The sequence below is a fragment of the Balaenoptera musculus genome, chromosome 16, assembly GCF_009873245.2.
Source record: "Balaenoptera musculus isolate JJ_BM4_2016_0621 chromosome 16, mBalMus1.pri.v3, whole genome shotgun sequence".
NCBI lineage: Eukaryota > Metazoa > Chordata > Mammalia > Artiodactyla > Balaenopteridae > Balaenoptera > Balaenoptera musculus.
The window spans coordinates 81,524,651-81,536,902 of NC_045800.1; the positions used below are offsets into that span (position 1 = coordinate 81,524,651).

At 43.4% G+C, this 12,252-nt stretch overlaps 1 protein-coding gene across 4 annotated transcripts in view; it reads left to right on the forward strand.

Annotated features, from left to right (window-relative positions):
- The first annotated feature begins 2,119 nt into the window (after positions 1 to 2,119).
- PCNX2 (pecanex 2) overlaps positions 2,120 to 12,252 on the forward strand; it is a 279,006-nt gene continuing 268,873 nt past the window's right edge. For all 4 annotated transcript variants that reach the window (XM_036828622.1, XM_036828623.1, XM_036828621.1 and 1 more), the window contains exon 1: positions 2,120 to 2,517. In XM_036828622.1, coding sequence (XP_036684517.1) covers positions 2,365 to 2,517 — 153 coding nt within the window. In that variant the 5' untranslated portion in view covers positions 2,120 to 2,364. The remainder of the gene's footprint in view (positions 2,518 to 12,252) is intronic.

A 12,252-nucleotide genomic window follows, 5' to 3' on the forward strand; every position in this document is an offset into this window, starting at 1 on the left:
ATAAATAAATTAAAAAAAAAGAAATACCTTACTTTATATTTCTGACCTCTTTAAAAAAAAAGGTTTACAGGTTTATGACTTTCAAGGTAATATAAAAAGTTTCAATAATAAAACATAATCCATCCAAAAGAAGCCAAGAAAGAGATGAAGAAAGAGGCAGCCACTCCTGATTGGTAGGTGGCAGGTTTAAGAAGCAAGAGAACTTACATACGGGGCTTGTCTTGGGTGGCCACAAGACAGGTAGATCTCCACGCCTGCCCGCCAGAAACTTAAAGAGTTTATATAGAGGCCTTAATGGGGTTCAGTCAGGTATACAGTCCATATGGTCCAACCACACATTACTCTCTCAAGGCTGCATCCTTGAAGTGGCTCCTAGCATAGGGATGGTGGGCAGGACATACCTTCCAGCAGTATGCCTTCCATATGGGCATCTCCAAGAGGAGACATATATTCAATTCCATTGTAGCATACAGCACATTTAATTGCAAGTCTTTGTTGATTTGCCTGTCTCTCCTTGTAGTCTGTGAACTCCTTCATGGTAGTGACTATATATTTTTTATATTCACTTTCTCTCCTTCAACAAAATGCCTGGCACACAGAAGGTGCTCAATAAATATCCTGATGAATCAGGCACAAATGAATAAAGGCACTCCTTCAGTGCAAGAATGGACCTATTTCTTCTGGACTCAAGCACATGAGAGTAATCCTTTACTGTGGGTCTTTTCTGTGGAGTTGATTGATTGATTGATTGATTGATTGATTGATTCATTAAACATGTATAGAGTGCCTGGTAGGTTTCAAGCGATGAGCCCATATTAAAAGAATCATCCTCTGTACCTTTGAGAAAATGATTCTTTCAGTACAGAAAGCAGTGTTATTATATGTTGCTTAGTCATTCCTGCAGATGAATGCTGAGTAGATTAAAGAGTGGTTAAAGCTGAAGACTTACACACCAGTGTGACATTGGACTTCCACGTCCCCGACCTGCTCCTCAGGATGGCCCTCCCCTGGTTTCATTTCCGCATAAGGAGGCTTATGCCTTTACTGGGCCTGCCTAAGGCGGCCAAGAGCAAAAGCTGCTGCAGACCAGAGCATGGCCGGGGCATATACAGGTGCACATATCAGGTGAGGTAAGCATGATGCAGAAAAGGCATGTTTGGGGATCATGGCATCTTTCTAATACTCGTTCTTCCCCGAAGGCCCTAACTCACACGAGGCTTTCGCTGCTCATACCTAAGGAAGACGTGTTCCCTTTTATCTCCACGCGTCCCAAAGCCTGCTGTCTGCAACAACACGAAGCTCATTTACTTTAGGTTATCAGTTACTAATAATGAGAGCTTCCTTTCCTCATTCTAAGACAGCAAGTTCCTCTTTATTTCTTCCCTGTCGAAAACCTGCTTTCAGAAGAGAATCTGAAATTTCTCTACTATAAAAGTTTAAAAATTATTAGTTCAATGATACCCTCTAGTGGGTCTTCCTATCTAAACAGTATACCCGATTGATGCCTGGGATTATGTTCTAGGAAACATATACAAAGGCAGGTAGCCTAACTGAGGCTCCTGAAATTATTCCCGAAAGGTGGTTATTTTCGTTATCTGCCAGGCTGGACAACAGCAGGGCAGAGGAGAAAAGGTCAGGGAGGAAAAGAGATCAGGGTCAAGGGCGCAGGTAGAGCTTAGCCAGTAGAACGTCCGGGGTCAGCAGTCAGTTAAGGAGAATAAAGTTGTGCAGGCAGTGCTCAGGGCAAGAAATTACACTGAGTGATGTGTGACAGGAGCTGGAGTTACATAACTATTTTGGTGCAGGCTGCAAAAAATGGCAAAGGAAAAGGACCATGTCCTGGTTTGTCTCTTCTGCCTGAGAACATCTTTGATTTTTAAGCTTTCCACGCTCCCTAATAGGAGGATGAGGTGAAAAGGCAGCGGGGAGCTGTCAGAGGTAAAAGAAGAGGCTGGAGGGACTCAGAAATTCTTCTCGCCCTCGCGCCCCCCTCGCCGCCCTCCACCAAGGAAGACCGGTGGAGTGAGTGTAGGCGGGCGCTGGGCGGGGCCTCTGGAGCAGCCGCCCAGCAGCCGCCTCTGAGCACCATGGGAAAATCCTTCCTCCCGCGGACATGGCGTCTACCTGCCCGGCGGCAGCAGCCGGCGCCGGCGCCGCGGTCCGCGGGTGCGGGCAGAAGGGCAGTTGGAGCTTCGGTGGTGGGGCGGAAGGAGCTGGAGGGGGCGGCGGCGGCGGCGTCGTCGTCGTCGTCGTCGTCGTCGTCGGTGACGCCGCGCGAGGGCCCGAGTGTTAAAGCTGAGGGCGTCCGGGCGGCGGACGGCTGGCAGCGGAACGCGCGGCGCGCGCCGGCCCCGGGGCGCAGGCATGGGGTCCCGGGTGCTGCAGCTGCTTCGGCAGGGCGTGTGGGCCGCGCTCACCGGCGGCTGGTACCACGACCCGAATCAGAGCAAGTTCACTAACAGCTGCCACCTCTACCTGTGGCTGTTCCTGCTGCTGCTGCCCCTGGCCCTGCACCTGGTGAGTGGCGGCGTTCAAGCCCTGGGGAAACCTCCGAGTCTGCCTCGGGATGGAAAGGATGGGCAGTGATTCCCTAAGAGGCGGGATGGGGAGGGTCTTCGGGAATTTGGGGCAGAGAAAGTAACGGGAAAGGAGAAGGGGCTCTCCGGCAGGAAAAAGAAGTAGGAAGGACTTTGGGGGCTCTGGGACTCATTAAGAATTGATGCCAGCTGTGCCGATGAGTCAGGCTCTGCGTGTCGCTGTGGATGGTTGAACCTGTTTTGTATGTGCACGGTCCCAGGCCCCTCGGCTGGGTACCTTGTGATAATGTTTGGTAGAGGCTGCTGTGCATGATAGCCAAAAGGCAAAATGAAATGTTAAAAGCAAACCTGTTTCCGTTGTTGATCTTTTACCCCCTTTCCTCCTTTCTTGTTTTGCTTTGGGAAGGCAGGTTCAATGATCAGTTGCTCAATTGGCGATTTCCAGATCACTGTGTAAAGAAATCTGTACAAAAATGTAATGATGGATCAATCTAATGTAATTTATTTGATCCTTTAGTGAGGTTACACAGTTGAGTGCTTGCTGAGTAACTACACAGATGACCTTCTTAGGTAAACAAACCTTATTGAAACAATGTTTAACCTTATTTGAAAAGCTCTACAAGCAGGGTGCTCCGTGTCATATTAAATGTTAAGAATCTAATTTTGATATGTCTGTTGAAGGTCTTTATTCCTAAAACATAATTTGATCATGTTCTCCACAGCAAAAATCTTCAGTGAGTTTGCATGGCTGACAGAGTCCCAGTTTGACATTAGAGGTTGTCTGTGATTTGGCTCCCATATATTGTTTTTCTGGTAGTTTATACACAGGATCAGAATTCTGGCTCTGAAGTCAGGCTGCCTACATTAAATTTTGGGTTCACCTCTTACCAGTTCTCTGACCTTGGGCAAGTTACTTTTACCTTATCTGATTTTTAAAATTTTCTTACCTGTGAAATGAGAAAAACACTAGTACCAGATGTGAAGTGTTGTTCTGGGGATTAAATAAGCACATAAAGCTATCCATCTTTCTGGCTTGACCTGGGATTGGACTCAGACCTGGTGTAAATTTCCGTTTTGCTACTTATTAGCTGTTTGACCTGATAGTTGACCTATCTAAATCTTAGTTTTGTCATCCTTAAAATAGATGGGATAATGACCATTTCATGGGAAAAATAAGTAAATTTCATGTAAAAACCACTTCACACAGTGGCTAATCCATGGAGACCCTTTAATAAATGGTTTCTTTTTAATAAATGTAAGTTTCCTCTTCTTCTGTGACCTTGTCCCTCCTGTTTCCTTAGCCTATAGGGCCCAATGTTTTCTCTTTGTCTAGAGGGGCAGCGCAGCAGAGAGAAGAGGAACACAAGCTTGGGTTCAGTCCTGGTTCTTCTGCTTACTGGTTGTGTGAGCTCAAGCAAGCTTGAGCTTTCTGCTGTGTAAAGCAGGACTAAGAGTACCTGCCTTATAGGGTGCATAGGAGGATTGAATGAATTAATGAATAGAGAACTGAATGAATTAATGAACACTTGATTGAATGAATGAATGAAAGTACTTCTCAGTACTGACTTTATTTTTTCCCCATCATTCACTTGCCAAAATCGAAAGCCCACTGGAAAGGCCATCTCTGTCTAGGCTTCCCTGCGGCCCACTTACCTAGAATTAATTTCTCTTCTCTCTTGCCCTAATACCATTCTGTATTTCATGTCAGTACTATGGCACATTTTGAATTCTGTACTTCGTTGTTGGAACATGTATTTACCTCTACTCCTGGGTTGTGAGCTTTTTGATTTTTTCAGGATGTGGTTTTTGATTTTGTTGATTCATCTTGGTTTTCCTTGTTGTACCTAGCAAAGTGCCCTGCATTTGTCTCACAATGATCTCACACATAATAAACTGGTAGAAATAAAATCGACCTGCCTCTCTTTCTCTTCCAACCAGCATTAGATTGTCTACCTCACAACATATTTTTAGTATTTCCTGATAATGATCTAATCCCACTCCTCAGCAACAACCAGAGTAACATTTAATGTATATCCCTGCAGATGTTTTTTTATGAGTACGGGCTCATTTTTACATAACTCCTTTTAAGATTTGATGTATGCATATGCTTGGAACCCTTAATTTCTACCTAATTATGCTTCATTGAGTAGCTTGATTTCTACTTTATATTTGTAAATAGGAAATTGTCCTTAGTTAAGCTCCTCTTTAATGATATTTCAAAATAATTTTTGGCTAAATCTCAAGAGTTTAGAAAGCAAAACACTGATACCTTAAATACTTTAATTCTTACATCAAACCAGTTATACTAAAATTTCTATATTTTTATGCCAGTGTGCTTTTAACGATTACAGAGTCATTTTATGTGAGTGCGTTTATTACATGGCTGCTTTTTAATATATAGCCTATCTTATTGAAAAAAATGCAGGTAGTCCTTTTCTTGCTCCGGTCTCTGAAAATAACCTTAGAAATAAAAGACCCTTCTTCCCCAATGCAGGGTTCTGTTCTCTGGGTTTTGATGCCTAAATATATTTTTCTGCACTTCAGTGCTGCCTGTGATTTTTAACATCTTTCTCAGTTTGTTCCGCTTTTGAGAACTTGGTCCAAAAAGATCCCTGGCTGCTTGCTGAAGTTCTGTTATTTAAGGGGCCCTGAACTTTTCTGGGTTTTGCACAATTTGATTAAACATGTTTAATCAAGACAGTTCCACTGCAGGGAGAATCCACACTTTTATTTAATGGGGACCTTGAATATGTCAATTAAAATTTTATTATTAATTATTGAGGTAAACTGATCTCTAAGCCCCAGCATTTACTTAGGTCTGGTTGGAAAATAGGTTATTTATTAGCATTTATAAGCTATATATTTTCAAGAAATGCTCAAAAGTATGTACCTAAAAACGTTAGGTCTATTTAGATAATTTGGAAAGAGTTTTACTTTGTTTTATTATCAGCCTACTTTTTTAAAAAAAAAGTTTATTTATTTACTTGGTTGCGCCGGGTCTTAGTTGCGGCAGGCGGGCTGCTTAGTTGTGGCAGGCGGGCTTCTTAGTTGCGGCTCACTGGCTTCTTAGTTGCGGCATGTGAACTCTTAGTTGCAGCATGCATGTGGGATCTAGTTCCCGGACCAGGGATCGAACCTGGGCCCCCTGCACTGGGAGCACAGAATCTTAACCACTGTGCCACCAGGGAAGTCCCATATCAGCCTACTTTTAATTTGGACCAACTGAAAGATGCGTTTGTCATTAGAGATGTTTAACCTTTCATTTATTACACATGGTCTTGTACTTATTATTTTGAGATAACCAACAGAGATTCATGTAGAGCTTTAGGACAGGAGCATCCTGGGCATGATTCTCACCCTTAAGAAGTTCTGACAGCACCAGGCTAGTGTCAAAAGACGTCCCTGCTCTACTACCTATCAATTGTGTGATCTTGTGCAAGTCTCTTCACTTCTCCGGGCCTCAGTTTTCTCATCTGCAAAATGGGGATAGCGAGTTTCGCTTTATAGATTTAAGCAACTGAGATCCAGAGGGAGCGGGTTACTTACTCAAGACCATCTAAGTAAGAGTAGTGATATTCAGAATTTTAGCTGAGGTCCTGTCGTCTCCAAGTCTGTGGCCTTGTCAGAGCACTGCGCCGCTGACCTGCTGTTCACGAGGGCATCTGAACTCCCTGAAACAGTGATCCCTCATCAAGGGAAGTTCTGATCATACTGGTGGTAGTAAGGTCAACCTGAGTAGTGGAAAAAATGGGGTGGAGCCTTCACATTCTTCAAGACCCCGTGCGGGGCAACGTTATATATGATTTTCACACAGAAAACCTGTCCTTTATTTTATGGCTGTAGCTTTATGTTTCCTCTGATTTTCTGGTCTGTTAGCCAGACTTGCTGTGTTTCCAGTTCTGCTTTTTAATTTAGCCTTGGAGACTTTTTTGATAAGAACCACATCATTTCTAATTGCTCTAATTATAATAAAATGGGATTACCTGTCACGGGGCCACGGAGCGCCAGATGTACAGTGGGTGCTCTGCACGCACTAGCTGTCATTGTCACACCTAGTTGGTGACTATCACGGTCTGTGGCCACTCACCATTTGGGTACATAACTATTTTTCTTTAGGTCTTGTATGTCTTTGGCCACCCCTTTTTTCACTCCTACTTCTAACATAGAAGATGAGTTTATGTGAATTATGGAAAGGTGGTCTGTCCAAAAAGACACCATTTCCTGGCTCAGGACCTGGGGACTGGAGTTCAGCCAGCATTTGACCCTGTCAGCTGGAGGCCTTTGTGCAGGGTGCAACCTGCACAACCTGAAACAGCAGACGTGGCTGGTCCGTTTGATTGTTGTTACTTTGTTGGACTGCTTGGTACGTTGCTGGTCCCAAAAGCGTAGCTCTCACCCTGGTCAATCCTAGCACTCATATTCAACTTATTCCTAAGAAAGGCTTTTTCTGCTGTTGAATCACATGGTCTATACTTTGTCTCCTTTGATTCCGAGAAGCTTGTTGTCTGGTCCTTCTACTTGTGGGGACCTTATTTATTCTCACACTGAGATGCATGATGCTCCCCACTTTCCCATAATCCACTTGAATGTCTGAATGTCCTTCCTCCTTCCCTCACCTGTCTGAAACAGAGTGGGTTCGAAGTGCAAGGGCTGCAGCTTAGGGACGCTTGAAGGCATTCTTCCCCGGGCCCTGGGCTTCCAAAGAGACTCGGGCTGAATGCCATCCCATGCGGTTGTCTTAAAAATTTTGCTGCTCCAGATGGTTGTTTGGACTGTGTGTATGAAGGGCTTGGCTCTATGGGGACTTTGCTTTCCTGGTGCAAGCACTTCTACCAGGGATGTCCCCCTCCCTAGGGCATCCTAGGGCAGTCGTCTTCAATCTTTTCAATATGGCCTTTCTTGAGTGACGTTGCCACCCTCCTGCAAAATTCCTTCTGCTTCTCCTCATCTTCTGCCATTTAGACACATGGTCGTCTGGCAGCCAGTTGTGTTTTGTGTCTGTGACGAAAGAACCGGTACCTGCCTTGTTCTAGGATGTCGGCCTCCGCAGCACTCTCCAAAAAGAGTACTCTTTCCCCCTTTCCTTTCCGTTCTAGTATTGCAAGTTCATGACTAATTTTCTGGTGGTTAAATTTTATGTCTCTGACCTCACTGGCACTTCCCTTAATTTCTCCCAGTTAGTGACTAGTTTTATTTGGATGCTGCTCTCCTTAGATATACTGTTATTTTTCCAATTGTAATGTCTAATACTTCATTTAGTAGGCTTGGGTGTGATTTATTTATTTACTTAAATTAAAAAAAAATTGAAATATAGTTGTTTCATGTTTTGGCTGTTGGGAACAGTGCTGCCATGAACATAGGGGTGCGTGTATCTTTTTGAATTATAGTTTTTTCTGGGTATATTCCCAGGAGTGGGATTGCTGGATGGTGTGATTTATTGTATATGGAAGGTGATACTTATCAGGTGATTATTGTTTTCTGATTTTAACCATTTGGTCTCTCAGATGATTCCTTTTACAAGCCACCCAACTTTATTCCCATTTTATCTACTCTAAATCTCTTTTCTACGTCCCATGACAGTAGAAAATGGACTAGTTCTTAATGGTATTCAGATTTTTTCCTTTTCTTCTGATGGATTTTCCCCTTTAACATCATCATTATTATTATTATTATTACAGGTAATAATAACAGCCAACACTCACTGAGCACAGATAGACTGGCACTGTTAAAAGAGCTTGGCATGAGCTAAAGCATATCTTTCTCACAGTAACCCAGAGAGGCACTGTCATTATTCCCATTTTACAGTTGATGAAACTGGCATGTAGAGGTTGGTTAAGAAGCTTCAGGATCCATGGCTAGTCGTGACCTAACCAGAATTAGAGGCCAAGCAGTTGGAGCTGGTACCCCCTCGGCCACACCACATTGAATACAAGTAATTTCACAACAGGACCATCTATTTTCTGCACATTGGCATGAAGAGATCCAGAAACTGAACAGGTGCAAAGAAGTATGTAGGAAAAGTTAACTTTCCTCCCACACTTGTCTCTAGTACCTCATTCAAGAGGCAACCACCACACACAGTCTCTTGTGTGTTCTTCCAGTGACATTTTATACACATGTGAGTGGAAGTGTGACGTGGGGCTGCTAGGTTTAGTCCCAAAACAGCCTTCTTTGTCACCCACCGTCCCTTTCAATTTGCTCTGTAGAGGAGTTCTTTCTCTACTCTTAGATAAGAACGTGCAAGCCCCAGGACTTCAGGTCACAGGTAATACAAAGTCTTCTAGTTGCTTTAAGGAACAAAGCACAGACTTGATTGGGATTTCAGAATATCTCTTTCCATATGGTGATCCAAGCAGGAAGGGGTATGAGGATGGCATGGTCTTTTTTCACTCTTCTCCCTCACACGCTGGCTAATGTTCTGATGCCTTTGGCATTGAAGAACAGGGAAGTGCTTTGTTGACAGGCACGGTGGTAAGCTGGCTCCCGGCTCTTGAAGCGTGGCTCACGTTCCCAGCTGACTCCCTCTGGTGAGGTCCTTCCACGTGTCCTGCAGAGACCCTGTTCTCCTTTCCAGGGCTCTCCCAGCCACAGTTTCTTGGAGGAGGGCTGCTGCCTCCTGGTTGCTTATTCCTTCCATAGTTCCTTGGCATGTGGTGGTCCACCCCAGCTTTCCTCTGCTCCAGCGCCCTTTTGGACCTCTAAAGCGAACTCCTGGGATGTTTGCACACACGGTCCATGCAAACACTCACGTATTCTGTCCCCGAACAGACTCTGGGAGAGCAGGTCAACCCCAGCCTAGCAACTTCTCCTGCATCCCTCCATCCGAGCAGCTAGCCAGCCAGTGTCTCATCTTTTAGCTCTTCTGGGAAGAACCAGACATCAGACTCCCTGCCCAAATTGTCGGGGACACATAGTAAGTCTTTGAGCGGCCCCACTGAAGCCTTCCTCTTGACTCTGGGGGAGAGAGACACAGGGCTCACTGAACACCATGGTCCCCTTCAACAGTCTTCACAGGTCCTCTCATTCTGGACTCTATTACGTCCTCACTTTTGGTGAGGGATGTTAGGGTCGTCTCGCTCATTGTCATGACCCATGTAGAAGTCTCTGGATGTGGTTTGTCCCAGAAGTTGCACTGAAATCTAATATCTATCCCACATTGGCTCTTTGGTCAACACTTTCAGTTGACTTTCTTTCTTTCTTTCTTTCTTTCTTTCTTTCTTTCTTTCTTTCTTTCTTTCTTTCTTTCTTTCTTTCTTTATTGCATTGGGTCTTCGTTTCTGTGGGAGGGCTTTCTCTAGTTGTGGCAAGTGGGGGCCACTCTTCATCGCGGTGCGCGGGCCTCTCACTATCGCGGCCTCTCTTCTTGCGGAGCACAGGCTCCAGACGTGCAGGCTCAGTAGTTGTGGCTCATGGGCCTAGTTGCTCCGCGGCATGTGGGATCTTCCCAGACCAGGGCTCGAACCTGTGTCCCCTGCATTGGCAGGCAGATTCTCAACCACTGCGCCACTAGGGAAGCCCTCAGTTGACTATTTTGTTGTATACGTATGCAACCATGTATCTGTACATATCCTTGTTTTTTCCACTTTACCTTTTCTACTTTTTCTCGGAGAGCATTACATAAAGGTCTTCTTCATTATTTTTAGGGTCAGCATGGTATTCCACTTTGTGAGTAAAGAGTGATTTATTTGACCTGTCCCCTTGAAGAATATTTAAGTTTTTCAGATGATTTTAAACCTAGTGCTAACATTTGGCTATTTGAATTGTTTCATTCAGTATTTGAACACATATATATCAGTCAGGAGATGCTGATTTGTGCTGATATAACAAATAGCCTCAGAATCTCATTGGTTTTACCAAGTTTATTTATTTTTTTATTCATATTATGTGTCCAACATGGTTAGTGGGGGAAGGGGAGCATGGTTAGCAGGGGGTCCTGCTCATCACAGGCATGTAGGTGTCTAGGCTGATAGAACCCCCAGTTTGGGTAGCTAGGGGCTCTGCTCCCCACCATCCTCACACCATTACCCTGACCATTGCCAGTCACCATGGTGGATGGAGAGAGAGGGTGAGAAGCATGGACTAGCTCTTGAAGCTCCCACCTGGAAATGGCAGATACCTCTTGCACTCAGACATCTTTGTTAGGGCAAGTTGCATGGTCACATCTACCCAAGGGGAGGGGAAAGTACAGTCCTACTGTGTGTCCAGGGAAGAACTGGACCTATTCGTTGGACAACACTTATGTCTACAACAACAGACTGAGTGCCAGGTGTTTGGCTGGATATTGGGGAAACAACAGGCAAAAGACAGATTGGTATCTCTCCTTATTAAGTTAACAGGTAAAGGTAAACAGACATGAATAACACAATGATTACTGTTATTACAAGGGAAGTACAAGGTGCTATACAGTAAAGACCTTATCCTGGCTTTGGTGTTTAGGAAGGCTTTCCAAAGGAAATAACTTCTCATCTGGAACCTGATGAATGATTAGTAGCTCGTCAAGCAAAGATGGTAGACCAAGAGATGGAGTTTGAGTTTCAGTCTCAGTATGGTAAGACACATTGATGAGTTCTTTTTTGGTCAAGTTTGAAGTAGGATATTATTTTTTATACCCCAATTTTTATTTTTGAAAAATTTCTAGTCTACAGAGAAGTTGCAAATATAGCACAATGAATACCGTATACCCTTCACTTCGATTCACCAGTTCTTAATGTTTTGCCACATTTGCTTCATCACTCTCTTATATATTTATACATTTAAAATTTTGCTGAATCATTTGAGAATAAATTGCAAACATCAAGACACTTTCCCCCTAGAAACTTCATCAGGTGTCTCTTAAGGAAAAGGACATTCTCCCACATAATCATCACACTCAAAAATGAACATTGATGTAATGCTATTGTCTAATACACAGTTCTCATGCAGATTTCCCCAGTTATGCTAATGATGTCCAGCGTAGCTGAGCTTTTTGTTTTGTTTTTCTGGATCTAAGATTCAATCGAGGATCATGCATTGCTTTTAGTTGTCATGTCTCTGAATTGTCCTTTATTCTAGAACACGTTCTTCAAGTTTTTTTTTTTCTTTTGTGGCAATAAAAGTTGTTTTGCAGAATGTCCCACAATTTGGATTTTTTTATTGTATCCTTGAGATTAGGTGTCTGATATGCATTTTTTGGCATGAATACTACCTAAGTGATGTGTTCTTGTCCCGTATCACATCAGAGGCACCCAATGTCATTCCCCCATTGGTGGTGCCAATAAGTTGGGTCATTGATCAAGATGGTGTTGGCTAGATTTCTCTGTTGTAAAGGTACCCAATTTCCTCTTGTATTTAACAAATAATCTGGGAGGGGAAACCTGGAGACTGTACATGCTATTGTATTCCCCCCAAATTTTTACTCATGGTTGTACCAAAAATTGATGATGGCTTACCTAAAATAATTACCAAAATGATGGCTGCAAAATGGTGATTTTCTATTTATTCATAGGTATTCTTCTGTGAAGAAAAGCTGTCCTTTTCCCCCTGCCTTGTAGTTTTGTTGTGTTTGTTAGTGTGGTCTCATAGATTCTTTTTTTTTTATTCAATGGATATTATTCATTCCTATCATCATTTTTTTTTAATTTAAATATTTTATTTATCGCCAAACCAGATTTTTTTAAATAGAAGTATAGTTGATTTACAATTTTATTTTCGTTTCAGGTGTACAGCGTAGTGATTC